The following is a 24,961-nucleotide window of genomic DNA, read 5'->3' as shown; positions in this document are numbered from 1 at the left end:
ACAATATTACAACTTAGATTTGCACGAGATCTATCTCTTTAGTTTAATTGTGACTTTTAAGGACCGTTTCTGAATGTTCCTCCCAGGTGGCTCCTACCTCCTCCAAACAGCATGGTGTGAATGTCGGTGTCAATGCATCAGCTACAGCCTTCCAGCAGGCTAGCGGTTATGGATCACATGGATATAGCACTGGTAATACATTTTCTTACTTTCATGCAACATTTAAAATGCAGTAAAACATTCAGATGGAATGATGTTCTTACAACAGAATCTGCAGAGAATTAGTAGTTTTTCGCAAACTGGTAAAATCTGACTAGTAGGTCTCAATACCATCTTGTTCCTCATGGCAAAGTTTTCAAGCCATGTTTAACTAAACGTTCTCAGTCACCTCTAAACCCTACATTGGCCAAGTTTGTTTCTTTTCTTGTCTGTGAAGTTCAAGCATGAGACCATTTATCGTATTAAAGGTACAATCCATAGTACTGCGTCTTGTTTGGTTTTGCAAAACCAGATGACCTTCGCAATCACAAGTGTTCTGCATGGAGTTTTGTTTTGTGTCGCTAAGCTTTAAACATTGATCCTACTTGTGGGGTAGTTTTAACAATTGAGCATCATACAACTTGACCTGGAGTGTCTTGGACTGAAATCAATCTGCAGCTTCAAGAATATGGCCATCTTTGAACATTTTAAGAGAATCTGTACTACTAGATAGTGGCATTTAAACAATCCAATGTTTGCCCACAAATAGTCTTAAGCACTTCAAAGTGCCGCCAGTGGGTGGGTTTCTGTGGAACCAGTGATGTAAGGAGAATGAGGTGGGAGGGAGGTCGCTTGATTTAGGGTGGTGGGTTCACACATGCTTTCCACACGCTGCTTGCTTTTGACCATCCACCACTTTTGAGCACTGTTTTGTTGTACCTTCCCATTCTTTTGCCCTTACGCTCTCCCTCAATCTAACACCAGCCATCTTTTAAAATATTTTCTCATACTTTAGATTCTTCTTGTCGTTGTTTCTTCATTCTTTTCAAGTTCTTCATATAGTCTTTCCTTACATCTTTTGAAATTGCCTTTTTTCGTTAATGAATATATCTTCCAGCTTCATCTTAGTCATTCCTAATGTTCTCTTTTTTGCCCCATTCTTATTTCTTCATTTCCATTCCTTTGGTTGTAAATTGTCCATCACTTTCATATCTCCTCTTAAATGTTCTCAACACCACCAGTACCCTTTTCCGATTAGGCCCCTTCCCCAGCTTGCTGCATCCCAGTGCCCCGTCCCCTTCTCTCCTCCTTCCCTCTGGCCCTGCCTGGTGTGTGTCTAATGCTGTGGGGCTGTGGCTGTGTGTGTCTGACCGTTTGCAGGCTATGAGGATTTGGGCCAGGCTTCGGCAGGGAGCGGGGATTTCTGTAAGGGCGGCTACGGCACTGCCGTTGCCGCAGCCGCTGCTGCCGCCGCCGCTGCTTCTGCGCAAAACAAGCCCGCCAGCTCTGTCACCGGGCCCGGAGTGGGTGAGTGCAGCCTCACGCTAAACCCCCCAATTTCCTTGTTCCTCCTCCCTTTTCTTTCTTAAGCTCTCTCTCTCTCCCCTCATTTGCTCCTAACTTACTACTGGTCAAGCTTGATGAAGCCGTCACATGCCTCCTCGTGTCCGATGGAAGGAGATCAGGAAACTCTGTTGAACCTAGGAAGTTCTGTACAGGGTGGAGGACACTAAATTCACACTTCCTTTAGGTTGAACATCAGGGTTATTATATTCATGACTTTTAAGACCGTCTTTTCTTTAACACCTTCAAAAAGGGTTTTGATGCAAGAAGCCAACTACCCCATAATGCATTAGATCAGATTAGTGGTTTTGTTTGAGCTTCCTTTTTCAGTATTTGAAGATATTTATTAAATATCAGCAAGTTGTTTCTCTGAAATGGACTAGTGTTTATTGTTAAACAAGGTAAAATATCAGTTCTAATGAGAGCAGAGTTGGTCTTTAATTTATCTCAAATGCTTTATGCATTTTGTTGTTATTACATGGCTTGGTTGAATTCTAATGTAGAATGCGACTAGGGGTGTGCCGGTTTCAGAATTGGTGATGACGGTTATGATGTGAGTCAAATGTGACGGTTCGTAACATAACCGTCGTTTTTTTTTTTAATCCTTAAAAAAAAAAAAAAGCAATGAACATGCTTTGTTTTAAATAAATCACACACACTAAACAAATCCTTTTAAAAACGTAGGCTGCTTAAATTATATAAGAGCTGCATAAAATGAATGAGTAGGCCTAAATTACAAATGATAAAATCTACATACCTTTATCAAAGAAAAAAAAAGTCGAACAACGATTGTTGTGATAATATCTTAATTAAACTAACTAAATACAGGAAACAAAAAAAGTGCAATGACATTTTAAATTCCTAATCTTTTTCGACTTCAAAGTTCCGTGACAGGAACACCAACATGTTCACTTTACTCGGTTTTAGTGACGATCTGACTGGGGTAGCTATGTTACCCGCAGTGCTAAAAACTCGCTCTGATGCTGTGCTTGTAGCACAAATACACATGTATTTACGTGCCAATTTTGCTAAGAGCGGATAGCGTGTGTCTCCCCACCATGCTAGTGGATTAGCCGTAGAGTCAATTGGTTCTTCTTGGAGATAGTGGGTTAACTCCGTGTCAGCGCGCGCTCTGATCGGTAAAGGGGCAGATATTTCAGACCTCCGTTTATTAGGGAGATCTCCAAGATTTCTCAAAGCCACAACCCGTCTAGAAAGGATGTAGCAAAGATATTTAATGCTAATGCATGAGGCATAGGCATAGTTTCATTAATTTACGATGAGATGCGCTCTAGTTCACAATGCAATGCAAGTGAACGCGGCGCGCCGGCCCGGCGCCTCCATGTCACGGTTATTATATTGTCAGCTATATTATTAAATACATGCAATTGGTTGATTAAACATTTATTAAAATTAAGGTACAATTTGTACAAAACGAAATTCGCTTAGGCTTACAAAGCAAAACTTATATGAAGTGGTAAAAATCATTTCTGTCGATTTACAAAACAAAACTTCATTAAGTGGTAAAAACCATGTCTCCCGATGTATTGTATGGCGCATATTATGATCCTATCTAAAAAATTTAAAAAAAGAAGTTTTTTTTTTATGTTTGTAAAAAATATTTTAATAACACGGTTTTGGCGGTTATAGAGTTCTAATGACGGTGTTTAACTATAACCGTCGGTCTCACGGTTATATACTAACCGTCACACCCCTAAATGCGACCTGTTATTTCTTGATAACAGACCGTTGCCATGAAAAATAGAGCGTTGCCATGGGCTGAGGATTCTAACCGTAGAGACGGAACGGACTATTTTCTTTAGCGGAAGCCATATAAATAGTTTTTAAATCATTAAATTCCTTTTTTAAATCAATATTTTGTCAAATTATAATCCGCCTGAAGGGGTTGTATTCGCTATAACATCCGCCATGCTATACATGATCCCTTACTTGTTTTTTTTAATCTTGTGAACATTTTTGTCAGCTTGATTTGATCTGGGCTACATTTGTTTACACTTGTTGGCACTTTTATTTTTTATTAAAGCTGTGCACTTTTTTTGTTTTAAACTGATAATGGCCAACAACATTCCTTGGTTAAATTAAACTTACGTAATTTTGTAACTATTAATGGGGATATTTGTGAATAAAGAATTTGTTAATATAAAGATGCATAACTTTTTGGGGGGTTTTGTTCAAGTACTTTATTACAGAATTGCTCTAAACCATGAGACCAAAGATGGGCTTTACTGTCAAACATTGTTTTCAAATGTACCAAAAATCCTTAAATCCTTAAATGTTTTAGTTGGTCACTGAATTACCGAAGAGTAATTTTGTTTTAGTTTGTGTGAAAGCCCCTATTATTTTTCCATTAAAATTAGACTAGTTATAGGGACTAGCCAAGAACCCCAAGAGCTAAATATTCCCCTAGAACCATTTTTCCTATTGCATTCATTCCACCAGTAGAAACTCTGACAGACTAACGTCCTGCCGCTCTGGTTGTTGTGCGGGACATTAATTTCAATGGAGGGCATTTATTTTGACGTCGCTGAGCACAATGCACTCACACTCCGTCTTCATTAGTTTATGATCTGTTTAACAGTCCTATCTTATACGCTAGATAGAACTATTAAACAAAGTAAACTGTATATGAGTTTGCTGTGTGGTTGATGCCCAATGTCGCTAGCTGAGCAGGAATACATAATCATGTTTTGCTTGGTCCCTTCAAAGTTTTGTTGGATTTCCTCAGCTTAAAGGTTCAGAAGTGCTTGTACTTCGACATTGATCCATCTATCGCTGTTTTCCATGTTCGTCAATATAGGTTATAAACTGGTGGGTGCCCGTGTTTTGCATTCATTTGGCCAATCAACGTTCACTTGCATCACTGGTAGTTCCTGTTGTGCTGGATTAGAGATCATTTAGTTCCCCCAAAAGGCGCGTTTCCTAATGAGTTATAGGAACTATGAAAAGGTTCCTCCGGTGCAAAAGCCCCCAATGTTAGAACCCCTTACAAATTGTAACTCAAATACATTGCTTCTGCCACTGTATTTTAACATTTTTTTTTCTTTTTTCGTTCAAAATGTACCAATTTATATGATTGGCGAGTACATGATTCCATCTTCCAAACTGTTTTTGTCTTCACTTATAGGCATATCGTAGTATTCAGTTTTTATATTTGGACTATTTTAGACCTGCTGCTGGGATTACAACCACTGCAGAGTAGCCCAGTACATGTGACTTGTCATACACACAGGGTTCGTACAACGTGCTTAAAGTTGAATTTGACTTTTTGAAATGCAAGTCCTGGAAAACCCTTGAACAGCCATATTTATGAAAAGGCACTTGAAAAGTGCTTGAATTATTGAAGGACTATATGTATGTTTTTCTTTTTTCTTTTTTACAGATAAAACACACATACAATCTTTTCACACGATTAACACTGCAGCCTGTCTGCTATAAATACAGAGACATTTCGCATGGGCTATGAGTGTGATACTGCTCAAATATATCCACGTATATGATACAGCTTTCATTCTTCAGGTCAATCATTCATGGAAATAAAATCTGTTTGAGTAGTTCAGGCTACAATGGTCTTCCGCAAGACGCATGTATTTTTGGTTAACTGCTAGAGTACCAAAAGTAACATGGTATACCCTTTTAAGTTTAGTATTTTGATGGTTATGTACCATTTTGTGCATGACATGTTGTCTGTGGATTTTCATTTATTTGTATTTTTGCGCCTTGAACTGGTACCGATCTATGACCGAATGTGGTTCCACAGATGAGCTTTTTTTTTTTCACACAGCTGTCCACCTTTAAGCAGTTAAGGGATGTTCCTTTTAAATGTTACATTTTATCATTCCTCCCTTGCTGAATTTGCTTAGTTTTACACCGGTGTCTCCAATCATATGCAAGTCAGAATTATAATGACTTAGTTAACTATCTCAAGTACAACTCACATTTATTTTTTATAGCGCTTTTCACAATACACAGTTTCACAGCAGCTTTACAGAAAATGCATGAGTCCAAGTTAACCAAGTACTACCACTTGTGTTTTGCTAGTTTCAGTGATCACCATTTCATGTGTTTTGACTTTTCTGCTTTAGGAGTCTCGGTGACATCAAGCAACACGGGAGTCCCTGACATTTCAGGGTCTGTTTACACAAAGACACAGGTGAGCACCCTCGTCAGATTTTAAATCGAGTTGCCAAGCATGTGGTTTCACAAATGCTAAAGTGTCTTCTTCTGTCCTTCAGTCTTTTGAGAAGCAGGGTTTCCACACAGGAACCCCCAGCGCTTCCTTCAGTTTGCCCTCAGCACTTGGGAGTGGCGGCCCCATCAACCCTCCGGCTGCAGCGGGTTACGCTCCGGCCCCTTACATGCACATCCTGACCGCCCATCAGCAGCCACACTCTCAGATGCTCCACCACCACCTGCAGCAGGACGGACAGGTGAGCTTGAGCCATGCTGCTTTGTTTACCCATCAGGCTCACGGAATAAAAATTGTTGTTGTTGATTTATAGTTTTATTTATTATTATTATTATTATTATTTTCCCCTTCCAAATAAAGCTTTTCATGTTTGAGTTTGAATACTTTAAAAAAATTGTTTAATAAATTATTACTATTAGTATTTTTAGATTTATTATTTTCTCCTTCCAAATCAATACTTGTACTCAATACCAAATCAATATCTCATACATCTGTTATTATCAATGAAGCTGACTGCACAATGAATCTTTCATAATATCTTTTATAAACGGAGGATTTGCCAGCATGCAGAATTCAGCACTGAACAAAAAGTCAGTTTTGAGCGGTGAGGGGATTCCATCTTAAATGCTTCTGATTGGCCATTGCATTCAAGAAATCAACATGTCTGTGATTGGCTACATCGCTCAACGCTGCAAACATGTTACAAATAGAAACTCTGGCCTGTAAATAGCTTCTATTTTTTGTTTTAGTTGTTCTTGTTGCTTTTCTGCAACAGATGAATAAAACTTTTAGTTTTATTCATAGATATTTCGATCTATCTATTCGGGAGTCCCGCAAATCGTTTTATTCTCCCGCAGCCCACACACACGGAGTGCATTACCATCCGCGCTTCCACTCGGCCATCAAATCTAGTCCCGCGCCACACGTCTCTAGATCAAGAGCCCGGTCTGAGAATAGCGGCGGAAAATATCGGGTGGTAACACGGCGGATATCGCTCATAAATATTTTTGACGACGTACTTAAGGCGGCAGGCGTGTGTTGTTTAGGTTCCAAAGTGCTGCGGGAATCCCTGGTTATATCCCCCCACCCCCCAACTCAAACCTTTTTGTAATGTTAATGGGTAGGAAGTCTATAAAAAGTTTTTAAATATAAATGTCTAATTTTTACTATTTGAAATAAATTTGATTTAAATTTGAATTGTTTGTTCTTTCAGGGTGGCTCTGTACAGCGCAGTCAGAACGCCTCCATTCAACAGAAATCTCAGATCAACAAGTCAGCATACAACAGCTACAACTGGGGAGGCAATTAACCCCCCCGTCCTGCCCCGTCTGGTGTTCCAAAGGCTGGATTAGTGGAACCTTTTTTTCTCCCCAGATACCTCCCCCTTTTCTTTGTCCTCCATGGCGCTCCCTCTCCTCTCTCTACACGGTCACCCTGCAGTACCAACCCCATTCCACTGGTGGCGCTGTCCTGAGAGGGAGATAGCACTGTAAGGCGCCGCTTGAGGAGGGGGCACGGGGGAGAAGTCTTAACGGGGAGCGTGATATCGCCAATATATGGATAGTTACTTAGGCCTTCATGATCGGAGTATTGAGTATTTGGAGTTTGTATTGTGTTCAAAATGCATAAAAGCCCAGAATTCCCCCCCCCTCCCTTTTTTCTGGAATATGTAACATAGATCTGTTTTCTAAAAGGACAAATGTTTGGTTCTTTTTCCCCTTTTCTTTTTCCTTTTACTGATGGCTCTAATAAAAAGAGATGGGTTTGATGGAGGGAGAGAAGGCAGGATTGTTTTGTTTTCCTCACATCGTTCGTTATTTCCTTCCTTTCCGCTGCTTGCTTGGTCAGCACCTGCAATCCAGATGTACTTGCACCTTCTCTGTTTCTCCCCCTTCAATGAGTTTTTACCAAATTTTATTTTGGGAAAAAAAAGGAAGATATCACTCTAAATCGGCTAGTGCAGTTGTGAAGTTTATTTTTTACCAAATATAAATAGATATATGAAAAAAAAATGTATAGGTGAGTTCACAGGCTTTGGTTCTGTACTGCGTGTGTATGTGCATGTGTGTGAGTTTGGCTTTATTTTGTGTGTGTGAATGAATGAATTGCATCATCAGGGTGGCCAGTATATGAATGTTCTACTTGTAGAATAGGCTTCAATATGTATTCCTTTTATTTCTTTTATTGGAGCCTTATTGTACTCTCCAGATGTGAGAAGTGCACTGGTCACCTTAACTTAAGACTTATTTTCTGCAAACTTTTTTTTTGTCCTTTACCACCCTTCATGTTGCAGGGAGATTGGATTACGTTAAGGCATGATTTTTGACCTCAGCGTTTTGCCATAAGCGTGAAGTTTCTCATTTATTTTGGGATTGAGGTCAGTTTTTTTTTTTTTGGCCACCCTGTGTCTTTCCACAGCCTTTGTCCTTCTGTCATACCTGCAGTCATTCTCCTCCTGAAACACCCCACCTTCTGTCCCCAAATATATTCTTTTAGTAATATGATTATTAGGAAAGTGCTGATGGACAGAATTGTACTATGGTTTTTTTTTTTTTCTTTGTCAGTGACTTTCTTTTTGTACTGTGCGTTTTAAAAAGATTTAAATGGATAAACTTGTCTTGTACATATATATATAAAAACACAAGTACTGTAGTCTGTTTGTTTGATGGCTTCTTTTCTCCCCTCTCGAATCCTTACACAGACTTGTTAGCATTTTTTTTCATAATGTTTTTTATTTTGTAAAAAAATATATAAATATTAAGTAAATAAACAAGAAAAAGACATTTTCATCATTTTTGGATGTGAATGTCTTTTTTAAGAAAACTGTTTGTGTGCCTTTTAACTGCAATCTGCTTCTGTGTTCTAGTTTAAAACATTTGATCATTTGAGTTGCTTTGCAAACAAGTAATGTAGGAAAGTAGTTAACTCAAAATGAGGTGTAAAGTTGATGCAGCCAAGTTTATAGTTTCCTCAGTTCATTTCTTTGCATAGAAAAAGTTTTAGAGAATTTCTAACATGCATTTGTGATATTAAAGTCAAATTTTTGCCATACATGAAACCAGTGTCTTGCAGAAGGTGTGATTAAAATGCTAATTGCCAGTTTGATTTGATTGTAGCAGCTTTTGGTAAAACTAATTTGCTTAATTCGAAATATTCATAGATATGTGTTTTTATTTATCAAATTAACTAGTGGTGAAGATTTTTAAAACCTTATTATAAACATGTTTCCCCTCATGAATGTGTACACTGATGTAAACGATATAACGTTGGCATTAACTTTGAGCAAGCCATATTTCTCAACATATAATGCTACTGGATATTTATTTTATTTAAAGTATTCTTTATTGTTGAGTGTTATTTTTAGTTAATTTCAAGTTTTAAAATGTATTACATGGCTTGTTTTATTAGTCGTAGAAGGCATGCGTTAATGCAATGTTTGGACTTTTATTTTGAAATCTGTTTTCCGGTGGAAAGATCTCGTAGGATTTCCTCGGTGGATCTCTGATGCAACTTTGTTATGGTGTCATTTGAGAAGGATCACTGGATACTTCGTCCTTAAATGAGCGTATTTGATCTGTTTCGGGGTTTTTTCGGGGTTCCCGGTGGTGGTCATTATCGTGGTGATGGCCGGAGGTGAGTCTGCTAACAGTTCAATGTTGAAATGTTAACGTTACCTGACAGACGACTTGACAGCTAACGTTATCATGTCGTATTATTATACGTTAACAAACTAACGTCAATAATAAGAAGATATAAGCAATAACATTGTTTATAGTGTTATAAAGTAACACGCTTCACAATATATTGCTTTTATGTGTGGATGTTTCTGTAACTTAGCCAGGGTAAGTTAGGCTAATTGGTGGTAATAGAAATAAACATTGTGGAGCATATGAGCATTGTGATATTTTATAAGTATTTTCGTTTGTCGGCACAGTTATAAATTATTTTGTAATACATTTTTGTGCTGTTTTGTCCGTCCGTGACAAATTGCTAAAAATACGTGACGCCATATGGAACATAATACACACACGTGTCTCTTTCAGTTTTACTACATCAGGACATAAATAACAGTGGGCTGGTGCTAAAACGTAGTAATACACCTATGAATACATTTCTTAATTGTATCATAGATTTTTATTTATTTATTATTATAATATGTGAAAAGTTGTAATAATGAAGAATGAGAAATCCAGCCTCAGATGACACATTAACAGATTATTTTACTATCCTGTTATAAAAAGATAAATAAACTGTATCTGGTATCTAATGCACTTATTTATATAAACAAAAATGTACCTGTCACTTTGAGTTTACACATCTTTCTTTCAAGTGTTTAATGAAAAATGTAAAGATTGTTTTTCACATGTATATGAAGTAGCTTTTAGTTCTGAATGCAAATATAGAGCTTGTTGGCCTGGTGTATTTATTTCCCCTGCACTGTTCCTGATTAATACACTGAGATATTGTTTAGTTCAGATTGGTTTGCTAATTTGAATGTGTTTTAATCAGGGACCCCTTCTTTGATGGGATGATTCATGAAGATGATGATGATGATGATGATGATGATGATGAAGACGAAGACAATGACAGTGGATTTCACTACGGTGACTTTAATAGGCCACGTCGGGACCCGATAGATGATGCCTTCAGATTTGGTTTCAGCGTTGGGCCCGGCGGGATGCGCTTCGAGGAACCTCAGCTGTTCGGCCAGATCTTCAGGGACATGGAGGAGATCTTTGCTGGTCTAGGTCGATTTGATGAGGGCCATGGCTTTGGACATAGAGGTACGTTTGCTCTGCTCTTCAAGTTTATGTTTATTTGCAGTGATACTTTTTTTTTTTACTGTTTTGTTCAAAGTATTTTTCTAGGCATCTGTACATCTTGCATGATTTAATTTAGATTTAATAAGCTGATTAGATGATGGTTCAATACATTTCAAGTAGTCATCTCAGTATAATCAAACGAGAAAGTAAATAGATAGAAGATATACCTATATACTGTATAAATCACTAAATTAATAAGCTCTATACATGTAATACACACAGATAAAACACAATGTGTTTGGAAAACATAGTTATACACTCTAAGTGTAGGTTTACACGACAACGATGTACTTAAAACGGAAACGTTTTTCCTTTGCGTTTTTCGCATACAGACAACAACTTTGTTAAAACGATCCTGTTCACAAGGATCCGCGAAAACGACAAAAAATACTGTATTATGCTTCCAGGCCTGTAGGTGGCGATGTCACTTTGTAAAGAAACACTACACAACTACAGACTGAAGACGTAATGGACTAGTTGCACGGGGCCGCCATTTTGGATTTCTGAACAGCGAGTGTGCGGTTAGACACTTCCGGTTTCGCATTATGCACGGTGCAGGGAGCCGGAGAAAGTCGAAAATTATACCTTTTATAGTGGTTTATAAAATAAATTATAGAACTTAAAATACTACCAAGATCCATATTACTATCACACGAGCCAATGGCAATTAAATGCACGGATACATAGTCAGATTAATGAATGAAATACAACTGTTCACGAACAGAAGATTGTATTGTACTCATGCTGCATACGCAATGACAATTATGCCAACTGTAGCCTAAATATAGTTACAACTACGATTAGAGTTGTTAAATAAAATACCCCGTGAACATTCACACGTTTGCCCTGTGATAGGCTACAATTTATCTCCATAAATACTAATTTCTCAATTCTGCGTATATATTTTCACTTAGGCTACTCGATCAATATTATCATCACATATTTTACATTTTTAACTGTAGGTAACGTTACCACAAAAATTTAGTCTACTATAAGTTTGTGTATATTTTACACGTAGTACAAGACTGTATGCGCTGCTTATAAACACCAGACAGATAATGATTTGAAACAGATGCTCTTTACTCATCTCACTTGCACAGAATAAATGCAGTAATAGAAAGGATAGAAACTCACAGATGAAATACACAGAAAATTATATGCATTTAAAAATGTGGTCGGGTTGAAGTCCCCCCTGGATCTTCTGTATCCACTCAGCCCGTACCGCAGGCGTCAGCGGGGAATGCATGAAAGCTGACTTTGTTGTAACGTGACGAAACGGTACATATATAACGACACACAACAATGAAGTGCTGAGGCTGTCACCCTCCGAAAGGCAAGTCGCCTCTCTTGAATCCTAAAAACACTCATTGTGAAAAATTATCTCTCTAGTAATGGAACTCGGTCGCTGTTGTCTCTTGCTCTCGCTGTCAGATCACCGGAAGTACTGGCCCGCACACTCAGGGTTCGAACGTCAACGGTCGCCATTTTGTGCACGGAGCGAATATGCATTCATCCTTTTCACAAATTCATGTTTTTGTAGTTTACATGGAGACGATAATGGGATCGTTTTCAAAAGTTTTAGTTTTTAGGCCCACAAAACGCTGCTGTCTTGTAAATGAATGGCTAAAATGCGTAAGATTTCCGTTTTTAGCTGAAGGGTAAGGATAACACTAAGATATAACAGTCTATTTAAAATGAGGGTTAATATAATGAACTAAAAATAAAACCATAAAACAAAGATTTTCATTACTTGAAATAAAATGAACATGAACTGAAATCAATAAAATATATAAAAAACATATTTTATTTCAGCTTGTTGCAGAGGGAATATTCCTGTTTTTCATTTATTTTAAAGGGCACCTATTATGACATTTAAAATGTTCCTAATCCTAATGTTGTTCAGGGAGTCCCCAACAACAGTTTTACGTGCATGCAATGTCAAAAAACACTTTTGTTTTCGTATAATATGCATTTATTTTTACCTGATTTGCTCACCGACTCCCAAATGATTCGTTCAACGACTCGTTTTTCCAAACCCCTCCTTTGCGCGACGCTAATCTGCGTTGATTGGTCAGATGACCCAGCAGTGTTTACAGAGATAATACTTATTGTTTAACACGGAGTACAATGATGCTTTTATCAATTAAATCGTGTTATAATAATGATTATAGTCTGCTTTGTAGTTTGTAGTAAAAAACTAAAAATAAGATAAAGAATTTAATGTTGTGTTAGCGAGCATAGCCCAGAGTTCATATTGTAAAAGCACAATCAGTCTTTGTTTGCATTAGCCTGATGCATAAACATAACGTTTTTACAAAAAAAAAAATGCAGTTACGTTACTACGAGGTATTATTCTATTCTTTAAGACAACTCCGGAAACAACGACAAACACTTCACATATCTCAATACAATTGCCATTGAAGACCTAGAAGCTAAACGGTGCTTACACAACAAACAAAATAATTATTAAGCACGCTACATAAAATATAAAAGCAAAAATTATTAATAACACTTACAGGTTGTGATACGGAGGAGGAAGCTGATGCAAACACACTTGGAACTGAACCTTCCTTCAATATCAGACCGGCTCGCGAATCCAAGTTTGATTGCATTTAAGTTGGTAAAGCAATCGTCTTCAAAATGGCGCGAACAAAGCACAAGGCTCGGACTATACTTCTGTGGTATAGTTGTATATATGAATTGTAGCCACTTAGTCTTCAAATGCTCCTCCATGGGCTGATGAAAAAAGTTTGCTTTTGAGTCGCACTTCAGAACACAGCGTCTCGTCGCCATGATGTTTTCAAGTTTTCCGCAATAAGTGGGCGTATCGTATTCAAATAACTTGACAAGTTGACGTCATCTAGTCAGAGAAAAAGCTTCGGTCTTCTAACGATTCATAAAAATTACTCAGTCGACTCTTACTTTTGAAAGACAAAAACTTTATATACGGTGCACTTTCATATTTCAAACTTTGCAGGATGTTTTTGTTCACTTAGATCTATGTTACACACTACATGAAAGGTACATTTCAAAATTCCATAATAGGTGCCCTTTAATTGATGTATTAAAATAACTAAAAATAAATTGTAATATTATAAAAATAGAGAGATATATATAAAAAAACGAATAGAAATGCCAAAAAACCTACAAGAAAATGAAAATGACTGTAACTCACTGTAACTCTAATCTTTTTCATTTTAAAAGCTTGTAAAAAAAACAAAACAAAAACATTCAAAAACCTAATAGTGATAGCAATGTATTTTAAATATATGTTGCTAACTCCTGCTGCTCTCCGCTTCCTCTGCCCAACAGATGTCCCATCCATAGAAGCTCCGCCTCCTCAGGAAGGTGTCAAGAAAGGCAGGAGTGGGACAGGAAGTATTAACCCGTTCAGAGATTTCATGTTGAAGTCTCCTGAGAGCTCACCCTACAATCCACCCCTCCCTCCCCCCTCTGTGGCACCAAAGGACAAGGATTCGTCATCTCCACAAGGTCCCAGCAACCCCTTTCCCCAGTGGACCCCCTTCTCAAAGGTGAATCAAAGTTCACTTTTAGACTTTGAGAGCAAGGGTGTCCAATCCAGCTCTGTTCTGCAGAGTTTAGCTTCAACCCCAATTAAACACACCCGAACCAGCTAATCATAGGCTGCGTCCGAAATCGCATACTCTCTAATCGCATCCGGGCGTACTACAGTACATTTATTGTCATGATGTGGCCTAAAAGTGATAGTAAAGTGTTCACACTTTCTCGCCAGAAGTAGTAGGTCATCCGGGGTACTTTTTGCCTGTTTTTTATTTTATTTATTTTTTTACTTCTATTGTCACATACTGTTTTTCACCTGCTATATAGTAGGGATGTATGTGATTTCGTATGCAGACAAACTCTTACTAGGCATACTAGAAACTTCCAGGCGAGTGTCCTGAAGGATAGCACCATTCAGGAGCAGGTTTGGACACCCCATGTTTCAGAGTCTTTCTATCTTGTGTTCTCATCTGATTGTCTTCATTTCATTTTTAGTTTCACGATCTTTGGAAAGACAGTCTATTAAGACCGAAGGAGAACGAGAAAAAAGAGGATGGAGGTAATTATAATATTTTATTATTATTTAAATGCAAGTACAGACAGTAATGTTCTGGGGAAAAAAATCACAATTATTCAAGTGAAATAAAAAGATTGTAATTCATGAAGAAGTTTAGATACTTAAATCTATTGTTTGACATGCAAAACTTCAAATAAAAGAATGGTAGATCACTGCAGTTTAAAAATTCAGACTTAATAAGAAGGAGTTGGAAATATAGAAAATGCAGAGGGGATTAAAAGACACTTTCATATTCAGTAATATTATTGATTTGACTGCACTGATACTATCGGATGAATACATAACTGAATTGAGCTGGATGATGATGACACTAGAGCTGCTTTATTGCTGAATCAACTTCATTTCATAATTGAACTGAATGAATCAACATTGAACAGACTTGAGTTGAATAATGACTTGTTTTCTGTAGAGCATCTTATAGCTGAATAGAACTCATTTCTATTTAATTACTGTGAAGTGCTAAATAAAAAAAAAGCTGACTTGACGAAGAAATGTTATTTTCACGTTATCCTTGGTTACCATGCTGACAATTAAAACCTTTGAATGAATAGGGCTTGTCCCTAATGTTTTGCCTGATATCATTGATGCAACTCGTATAAATTGTCTTTGGTTTACAAAAAGCTTTTGTCTTCTGGTTCCACCCTCAGATCTGGACTCGCAGGTGTCTTCAGGTGGGCTGGATCAGATCCTGACTCCAGCACCTTCACAGCCAAAGACGAGGTCATTCTTTAAGTCCATCAGCGTCACCAAGGTGCTCAGACAAGATGGAGTGAGTGTTCCTGTATAATCCGATCCTCAAAAGTATTTCTGATTACTAATATCGTAATAATGTTCAGCAAGGCGCAAAATATCCCACGCATGTCCAGACGGTGTCTAACAAGTAATAATAGAGATTGTGTGTGTGTGTGTGTGTGTAGACAGTAGAAGAAAGGCGAACAGTCAGAGACGGTGAAGGTAATGAAGAGACTACAGTGACCATCTCAGGGGGTTCTGGTGTCCAAGATGGGCCGCAAGATCAGTCTGGTCCTCTCATGCCAGGTTAGCCATTTCTAGCTAACACTTTTCCCTATGTGTGGTCACGAAGGTAAAAGATAAAAACTGTATTCAATATAAACATTGTAGAATTTAGAGTATTTAAAATGCATTCTGGTTAATATAGTATGTAAAGACATTTTCAAATATCAGTGTTATATTCCTCAAGCTTTTACAAGATCAGTTTTGATTCCTGAATCACCCGGTAATGTATTTCCTGCATCTTTCAGGCGGCTCTGACATGCAGGATGATTTCTCAGTGTTTTCTAAGTTCTTCAGAGGCTTTCGGGGCTGAAAGGGCTCTGGACACAAACCAAAGGACAATCTCTTTCTCAGCAAACCTATCAACTGCAAACTACAATGATAATTAGTAGATATTTTCATTCTTAGGTCTGATTGAATTCTTCAATGTATATGTGGAGATCTTGATGATATGAGTAAACAACAATTATTTTCTGCCACAAAACGACCCTGATAACTTTGCCTACTTCTTTCTTTTGAATATAATTTCCATTAAGGATGTATAAATAATTATATATATATCAGTAGCTGAAGCCACAGTGTTCTGAAAAGGACGGACACACATTTTTAGTTTGTTGGTAAAGAAGATCCATTGGATTTCGCGAGACTGCAGATGATGGGCCACAGTATAATATATATAATGTTATTTTTAATGGTGTTATCGCTCAGAGTGAAATAAAGGAAAAAAAGTGATCTGCCTTGTTTTTCTTCTTTTGTCCGTAAGGTGGGATGCTTCGCAGTCTCAAGTTGGTCATTTCCTTTAAAATAACACTCATTTAAGAGAACAGGTCAATATTGATAAATAATAATAATCTCTCTAGTCTAGTTACACTGATGCAAAAGGGTTAAAAAGTAGTGAACACAGTTCGTTTAGCTGTATTTTTGTGGTTTGTTAAAATCCTTCAAAAGGTTTCTTGCAGAATGTGAACCTGGATGTAACCTATTCAGAGACTTTATATTTTATTACATAACTCAATGCTCTTGTGGTGAAAATCCAGCTTTTAATGTTGTTTATATGTCTATGTGGTGTTTTTAATATGCTTTAAGAACAACAACCATGTGCAAATTCATGTCAACACCATTGCTGAGTATTTTCTCCAAGCTATTTTATTTTTAAGGGGTTTTTTTCCAAGTAAAAATGTAATTTTGGTGATCAAATGTGAGTTTTAAGGGATAAAGTGATTGACTACAGGGGGACTTTAAAATAAGTCAGTAGTAAAAGCACTTCAAAGTTTTGTAAAATTAATGTAGCAAATAAATATGGAAAAAACTACATATATTGTTGTGCAGCTGTTTTCCAGTATATGATGCAAACCAATATATTTAGCAACCCAAAGGTTCACCCAGTTCGGCCACCAGTCTAGAGATTTTCTACCTGTGCTAGTAAACTGACAGTCTGTGGCATTTAGAGCCATGCTGACAACGTAAGCTAATAAGAAAAGTAAACAATAGTTCACCAAGCCTGGTACACTTCTGGTTATGGTGCGTATCACACCCATAATTGTGAGCAGGTTAGCTTTGCACCCAATTTGATCTTTATCTAGTGACAGATGCACCTCTTTATGGAGATTGACTTTATACTCCGTTATCTGATGATTATCTCCTCGTAAGTAGAAGCTAAGTCAGATATAAGATTACCTAAAAAAAATATATATATTTTTTAAATCAGCGGAGTAACCATTGGTGTAGAAAGTGTCCGAGTTATGTTTATGGGCCACTTTTTTTCTTGTTTTTTTTCTTTTCTTTTTCTTGATTTTTTTTTTTTTGTCCATCGTCAATAGTACACACTGAGAACAGTTGCATGGACACATTAACTTCTGGAGGCAATCATGGACACCAGGGTCAAACATTTACACGTCAGATGTGTAGCTTTGCTTAATTGACTAGAAAACTTGTTCATTAAGAAAAACACTGAGGAAATGGGGCCTGAGAACAAATTTACCAAGAGATAAAAAAAAAAATAATAATAAAAAAACATCTCTATGTGCTTATGAATGCTAGTTATGAGACAACATAAAAAATGGTTAGATATTGGTTATAAATGCGGGGTTGTCCAAACCTGCTCCTGGCTGGAGGACCAACGTCCTGCAGATTTGAGCCCCAGCCCTTATTAAACACAACTGAAACCAGCGAATCAAGGTCTTCAGGCTCACTAGAAGCTTCCAGGCAGGTGTGTTGGAGCTAAAGTCTATGTTGGTCCTCCAGGAGCAGAATGGGAAACCCCTACATAAATGGTTCAGCTGAGAACAAGGCATCTTCTGTATTGCCCTATTGTACTCTGACTATATGGAGAGGTATTTTGCATGAATTGGCAAAAAATAGAGCCAGTACTTTTCTTTCAAAAAATAAACAGAGTAGATGATTTATGCATGTATCTGAGTCTTGTATAAGCCAGCAGTGCATCACAGATAAAAGTTAACAATAAACTACTCGTCGTTTTATTACAAAAGGGCAATGTACTACATGTAATTGGCATTCCTTCCCCAGACGCACACATAAAACACACTTTAACCACAACAGATAGTCTGAGTTTACCTATGTGGTGTGATAATTATCCAAACAGAAGACCATGCGTTCTCTGAGGTGCTGACTGGGACCTTCTCAATGCAGCCCTGAGAATCCTCTGTCTGGACTCCTGCGTTTACAAGCGAACAGAAAATCAGAAAGTACAGAGGGCAGAAATAATGGATCGTCTGCTGAGGAGATGCCGAATCAAGAGCAGCTTGATCAGAGAATGTCTAGCTGAATTTTTCGGAGTCTATGTTATAATAGTAAGTCTGTAATCTTCATTTCTGTATTTTTAATGAAAAAAAAAAATCCCTGTAAAAAAAGTACATTTTACAAGAAAATACTGTTTCAGTCTTTAAACATTTCATGTTTAATTAATAATAAAAAAGAATTGTACATTTTCACAAATAATTACAGTGTACTTGTATCTTTTCTAAATTTAGATTTTCTTTGGTAACACTTTACAATAAGGTTCCATTAACTAACATAACAATGAACAATTAATTTGCTACATTATTTATTAATCTCTGTTACTTATTTTAATTGATTTGGTGCAATTTTCACAAGCAACTGGTCAATTTTCAAAACTCCTAGTGCTAATATCACAACAGTTCATCAAAAGTGCACTTTTATCAAACATTTTAGCATATTTTCATTTGTGTTAGTAATCCACAAAATCACAAAGTATCCTTTTCTCACAAAATAAGTTTCATATAAATGTATCATTCACAGTAACTGCATTTCATAAAGCTTTTACTATCAAACTTTTGATTTGCATCTCTTCTCGTTCAGTTGAATACATTTGTCTATTATTTAATCCAACTGAATTTAATGGTTAATCAATGAATCATTTGGTACACCTACAGATATATCTGCAATTTCCGACACAGGTAACCAAATTAATTGTTTTTACATAAGCGATTTATCTCAGATGACACTGTGTTCAAAGTGTTTGCACGCACATTTATAGATACTATCACAAACATTATGGATTCAATTACATCATGTAATTACATAATGTTATAATGTAAGTGTATTTTCTAATTTGTAGCCGGTACTGTAATTAATTCAGCAATAAGGGTGATATAAACATTGTTTGTTGCTGAATAAAACTGATTGTTAAAAGTACTAAATTGAAAGAAGATCATCCTGTTGTGTTTCGGTGACTAAACCAAATGTTCTCATTATATATTTATGTTTTGAAACATTAATTATGTAGAATGAAAATATGTAAAACTAGAATGAAAGCATGAGATCAGGTTTTGAAAGAATGAGTTAGCCTACAAGTGTGATCAGTTTGGAGTTTTGTACTAAGCGTTTTTACATCTTGTGAAAATAGTACCAAATCGATTATCGAATAAAAAAACTGTAACATGAACTAACTTTGAACAGTTGTATTTTTGTTAACTAATGTTAGCTCAGGCCCAGACAGCAACATCTGGGCCGCGTGGAATCCACGTGTCAGACGCGGGCCGGATCTGGGCCGACACTATGTTACTGTCTGGCCCATTAAATAATATTAACAGATACAACTTTTGATTTGAATAATGTAGTACATTTTGAATTTCATATTAGCTAAGATTAATCAATTCAAGGAAAGTGTTTTTCCATGCACAACAGTTTACTAATTACTGTAAAGTGTTATGTAAATGGTAAAGCACTTGTAAAAATGTATTTAAAAAAAATATTTTATCTTCATAATATCCTATAAATAATAATCTCTTCAGCACATGTGCAAAGACTTTCAGCAATATTCTAGAGGTCAAACTTTGAAGACGTTGAACTGCTTAATCTTTTGCCTCTTCTCAGGAACTGCAGTCACCATAATGCCCAACAATCTCATTGTGCCATAAAGCTTTCAACTATAGACATCATGTCAGAGTGCACGTTCACACCAGATTATTTCATCAAATTTTCTTGATGTCACTTGTCTCTACACTCCAGCTTTTTGGGTGCGGCTCAGTTGCCCAGGTGACGACCTCTCAAGACACTAAGGGCGACTACCTGTCAATCAACCTCGGATTTGCACTGGGCACCACATTTGGAATCTACATTGCAAAAGGGGTCTCAGGTATAAACTCTCCAGTACAGCCGTGTATATTAAATATGTCCTTGTAAAATAAAATATTTCTCATCTGTTTAAGGAGCTCACCTGAATCCAGCTGTTTCCCTCAGCCTGTGTGTCCTGGGCAGATTCTCCTGGACTCGGTTTCCTTTCTATGTGTGGTCACAGCTTTTAGGTGCATTTCTGGCTGCAGCAACTGTTGCTCTTCAGTACTATGGTGAGTGCATGTTGGCCTATAGGTAATCTCTATATAAAAATACAGTACAGTAAGTTCATCCAAATGAAGGCACTTATTTATACAGTATGTATTCTGTTTAGATGCCATAATGGATTTCACTGGAGGGAATCTGACAGTTAGTGGTGCCACTGCCACTGCTGGCATCTTCTCCACTTACCCAGCGGACTACCTGAGTCTATGGGGGGGAGTGGTAGACCAGGTCAGTAACACATAAAACGGAATCTACCGTTTGTAACGCTAAGACTAAGACATAAGACTTTCATAAGATCACCATTACCAAATATTAAACAGTAATTATGAGACATTAAAGTGCCCCATTATGCTTTATCCCTTTCATGTGTGTACACTGTAAATCCAGATTTTGTTTCTAATTAAACTTACGAGTGATCATTACTTATTCTTTTATGTTTAGTAAAAACCTGCTATCATTACTAAACAAAATTAGTTGTTTGTACTATTTAGCTGAAAGATTCATTGCACTAATCAGGTTTAGCAGAGATAACGTTTAGTTTCATAAGGAAGGGGAGGGGGCTTATTCAAAAACCTGCCTGGTCACGTGAAAAGACCCGCGTCTAACATGCGTCCAAGGGGCTCTACACCTGGCGGGACGAGCACAGGCCTCGGCAGCAGACTGTATTGAGAATTAACAGAGGTTTAGATGTTGATGAATTATTGTTTATTTGTAGTCACCATAATGGTGATAAGTGTTGGCTTTAGTTCGGCTCTTGCCCTTGACATTTGAACATTAGTTTTTTTTCTGGCTGCTTTACCTGTGTGTTTAAAAGACACAATTTTTATATCAAAAAAGCCAAGAGTAAAGTGAATCAGTGACTGCATATTGATGTTGTCATCAATAAAGATTATAAATTAGTAGCACCTCATTTAATCTAGACTTTAATCTCTTATTGTCTGGGTCTTTCCATATGATTGATATCAAAGTCCTGTGATTTTTACAGCAGGAAATCCAACAGAATTGTTATAATTTGAACAATTGTAAAAACATTAAGCAGATTTTTATTTTTTTAAATGCCATGTTATTTTGTCACACAGACATCAACCGCCAGCATATGAATCTCAACAATGGTGACACTCAAATGAAAAGCTTCATGTTGCAATGCATGCTGGGTACCTAATAGTACACCTATACTCAAAACATTTTTAGAATATTAACTAATGATTTTCAGTAAAGACTACTGATGTAAACTTGATTTGTCTACTGCACCCACTTAAGATTGTATGCATATAGTCTTAAGTGGGTGCAGTAGACAAATCATGTTTACATCAGTAGTTAATACAACTCAACATGTTTAGTTTCAGCTTGTGTAAAAACTAAAGTGGTATAGGGCAACAGGTTTCCATGCGATTTGTGAGTAAAGTCAACTAATTCGGGTTAAGAGTATAGGCTATGGCTGTTTGGGAATCACAACAGACTGGGTCATCGAGCTGTTTCAGACACTGTGAGAAAAGACGGACTGGTTGTACTTTATTTTAGAGCATGTTCACTGTCAATATGCTTACAGTGTACTTACCACTAAAGTACTGAGGAATTTAAGGTAACTATATAGGTTAAGTTAGGTTCAGGGTAGGCTATTACCAGTACCATAGTACAATAAATACATATTATGTTCATGCAAAACAGGAATATCAACTTCATGATATTCAAATTTTACTTGTATAATACAATTTGAAAGAAGACTGAGTAGAGGTCCACAATATTTCACCAAGGTCCATCCTTATGGAGATTTCTGGTCTTGTAACTGATTAGTTAGACATTTGTATTTAAAACGTAAGACAAGAATTCATAGGTTTGTTTAGCTATTCACAACTATTTGTAAGAGTTTCGTAATTAGCTAATCCTTTATTCACGCACAATTACGCCCATGACGCAAACCTATGAATTCTTGTTTTAAATACAAATGTCTAACTAATCAGTTACAAGGCCAGAAATCTCCATAAGGATGGACCTTGGTGAAATATTGTGGACCTCTACTCAGTCTTCTTTCAAATTTTATTATCAAACTAAACAAATGAGGTGACACGGATAATTATTACTGATATCCTGAGATTTCAGTCCATGGGAATTTAACATAAATATAGAGGTAATAAGTTCCAATGCCAGTAAATATTAGCATTAGCATATTAGCATAACAGGAATTCCATTTTTGTTTAAAGCTATTGTGATGGTGACGGTATTCCAGCATGCTTTGCAATTTAATGAGTTCTGACAGGTTTGGGTCCAAAAACTGAAGTGAAATGTGTTTTGCAAGACTGTTGCAATGTTATAAAGCTTGTTGTGTATGTGTATTACCATTGTTGAGATTTCTAGTCCCAGGAGTTTAGTGCACTCTTCAACCTAAAGGTTCTTTAATGCCATCGATGGTTCCATGTAGAACATTTATTTAGCATTCATGGAACTTTCCGTTGCACAAAATGGAACATTTAGATTCTTAAAATGTTCTTTAACCTGAATTAAAAAAAAGGTTCTTCTAAAAACTGCCCAATGAAAGGTTATTTGGGGAACCCAAGATGGTTCTTCTATGGCATTACTGCGAAAACCCACTTTTGGAACCTTAATTTTTAAGTGTGGTGACTTGTTGAATGTTGGCTATGGTTTTTTATGACATTTTCTGCATTTTGTATGTCAATGAAAATAACACCTACTCTGCTTGAGATGCTGGTGCATGTTAGTTTCCTTTACAAAATAACAATATAAGAAAATATATTGAAAAGTCAAGAAATAAGAAAAGTCATTCACAATACTTTAAAAAGATTTCTTACAAAACTTGTACTTGTCCTGCAGATAATTGGCACAGCCGCTCTGCTAGTATGTGTTCTTGCATTGGGAGACCCTCATAACACACCAGCACCTCCTGGTCTGGAGCCTGTCCTGGTAGGAGCAGTTGTCCTGGTGATCGGCATTTCAATGGGATCTAACAGTGGATATGCCATCAACCCGGCACGAGACATCGGACCAAGAGTCTTCTCTTACATTGCAGGCTGGGGAGACGAGGTGTTCAGGTCAGTCAGTGTAACATACACACAATGCCAAAGACTTCTGATCAATTTATTATGCACTCAATTTTTTTTTTGTCATTTATACTCTATTTTACACCACTGTTCAAAATTTGGTGTCGGTAACTTTTGTTAATGTTTTTGAAAGTCTCTTATGCTCACGTAGGCTCCATTTATTTGATCAAACTATTCTGTAAAAACAGTAATATTGTGAAATAATAAATAACTGTTATCTTTTTTAATATAATTTAACATGTAAATAATTCCTGTGATGGCAAATTAAAATTTTCAGCAGCAATTATTCCAGTTTTCAGTGTCACATGATCCTTCAGAAATCATTCCAATATGATTATTTGGTGCTCAAGAAACATTTCTTATTATTATCGATGTTGAAAACAGTTGTGCAGCTTAATATATTTGTGGAAACCACACTATGATAATGTCTTTGTTTAGTTTTGGTAGAATAGATCTGCTATGCTGCTGCTGCAGAGCAAGTACGGGACTTGCTAATACATACAAGACATGCTGCTTCTGTAAATTATAGCGTACATGAATTACCCGTAGAAGATCTATACAGGTGGAGCTGGGGAAGGTGGAGGGTTTCTGAAAGCATAATGCACTGCTACAGAAAACGTTGACCAAGTATTTGAAAGTTGGCTGTCAATACAGAAGGAACCAATCAGCCTTTCCCTAGAACGATGTGATTGCAAGCCAACTGAGTTAAGGACCTATCAGCATGCGCCATCTAGAGTTTCGTGACAGGACTTTGAAAATAGAATCTTTTATAATATTATAACTGTCACTTTTGACCAATTTAATGCATTTTTGCTGGATAAAAGTAATATTATATTGCTCCTTTTATAAAAAAAATCGTATAGTCTCCAAACTTTTGAACAGTCGTGTGTATATTTACAGATAATTTAAAAAAAACTTGGATACTAACATGAGACTATTTGTTGTCAGGGCCGGACATGGATGGTGGTGGGTACCGCTGGTTGTAACATGTGTTGGTGCTCTTCTGGGTTCATTACTTTATGAGCTGCTGATTGGAGTACATCATCCAGACTCAGAGCCAATGGATCCGGAAGGCCTGACAGCGAAGGTCCAGCAAACTCTGGAGTTAGAGGGTGTGCAGTCCAAGTTTGACAACGTTAAAGAAAACGGCAAGGATGTAAGATAAAGTGAAAAGAATCGCGTGATGGAATCTGATTTGTTACTATTTATGTTAAATGTATTAAATTATAAGCATCTTTTGGAAGCACAATCCTTATCACAATAATTGTCTGTCAAAGTTTTATAAACTACATGACCTTATTGTGGTCTTCTACATCTTGTCTAGTATTGTGGATTTTTTTTGTATAATCAAATATATCAACAATGGCGTTGTAAAAACCTGAAGGCTCGCTGATGTCTT

General features: G+C 36.9%; 3 protein-coding genes across 13 annotated transcripts in view; all 3 read left to right on the top strand.

Moving 5' to 3' along the window:
• The window catches only part of ubap2l (ubiquitin associated protein 2-like), a 28,056-nt gene extending 19,252 nt beyond the window's left edge, over window positions 1-8,804 (top strand). For 6 of the 11 annotated variants that reach the window (XM_079591341.1, XM_079591344.1, XM_079591345.1 and 3 more), the window contains 5 exons: window positions 87-192; window positions 1,360-1,506; window positions 5,646-5,713; window positions 5,796-5,990; window positions 6,963-8,804. In XM_079591341.1, coding sequence (XP_079447467.1) covers window positions 87-192; window positions 1,360-1,506; window positions 5,646-5,713; window positions 5,796-5,990; window positions 6,963-7,058 — 612 coding nt within the window. In that variant the 3' untranslated portion in view covers window positions 7,059-8,804. The remainder of the gene's footprint in view (window positions 1-86; window positions 193-1,359; window positions 1,507-5,645; window positions 5,714-5,795; window positions 5,991-6,962) is intronic. The other 5 variants (XM_079591347.1, XM_079591348.1, XM_079591339.1 and 2 more) reach the window with 1 other exon arrangement.
• Window positions 8,805-9,212: 408 nt separating this feature from the next.
• Window positions 9,213-16,417, top strand: hax1 (HCLS1 associated protein X-1). Its single transcript, XM_079591349.1, has 7 exons — window positions 9,213-9,382; window positions 10,259-10,533; window positions 13,885-14,105; window positions 14,590-14,653; window positions 15,319-15,440; window positions 15,589-15,709; window positions 15,934-16,417. Exons 1-7 carry the CDS (start codon window positions 9,309-9,311, stop codon window positions 15,996-15,998), a joined length of 942 nt encoding a protein of 313 aa, XP_079447475.1. The 5' UTR covers window positions 9,213-9,308; the 3' UTR covers window positions 15,999-16,417.
• Window positions 16,418-18,253: 1,836 nt separating this feature from the next.
• aqp10b (aquaporin 10b) lies at window positions 18,254-24,727 on the top strand (the record flags this gene model as incomplete). The annotated part of the gene is made up of 6 exons (XM_079589833.1): window positions 18,254-18,495; window positions 20,177-20,303; window positions 20,377-20,514; window positions 20,616-20,734; window positions 23,336-23,553; window positions 24,511-24,727. Exons 1-6 carry the CDS (start codon window positions 18,409-18,411, stop codon window positions 24,725-24,727), a joined length of 906 nt encoding a protein of 301 aa, XP_079445959.1. The 5' UTR covers window positions 18,254-18,408.
• Window positions 24,728-24,961: the final 234 nt, after the last annotated feature.

Source organism: Phoxinus phoxinus, assembly GCF_949152265.1.
Source record: "Phoxinus phoxinus genome assembly, chromosome: 19".
NCBI lineage: Eukaryota > Metazoa > Chordata > Actinopteri > Cypriniformes > Leuciscidae > Phoxinus > Phoxinus phoxinus.
Note: the sequence above shows the minus strand (reverse complement) of the source record. Positions and strands in the feature narration are given on the sequence as shown.

What these genes read in the sequence shown, in the direction of transcription:
- hax1 (XM_079591349.1), top strand. Translation starts at nt 9,309, where the DNA reads ATGAGCGTATTTGATCTGTTTCGGGGTTTTTTCGGGGTTCCCGGTGGT. An exon ending in CGAGAAAAAAGAGGATGGAG is followed by an intron (nt 14,654 to 15,318) that starts GTAATTATAATA and finishes TTCCACCCTCAG; the next exon opens with ATCTGGACTCGCAGGTGTCT. An exon ending in AGGTGCTCAGACAAGATGGA is followed by an intron (nt 15,441 to 15,588) that starts GTGAGTGTTCCT and finishes GTGTGTGTGTAG; the next exon opens with ACAGTAGAAGAAAGGCGAAC.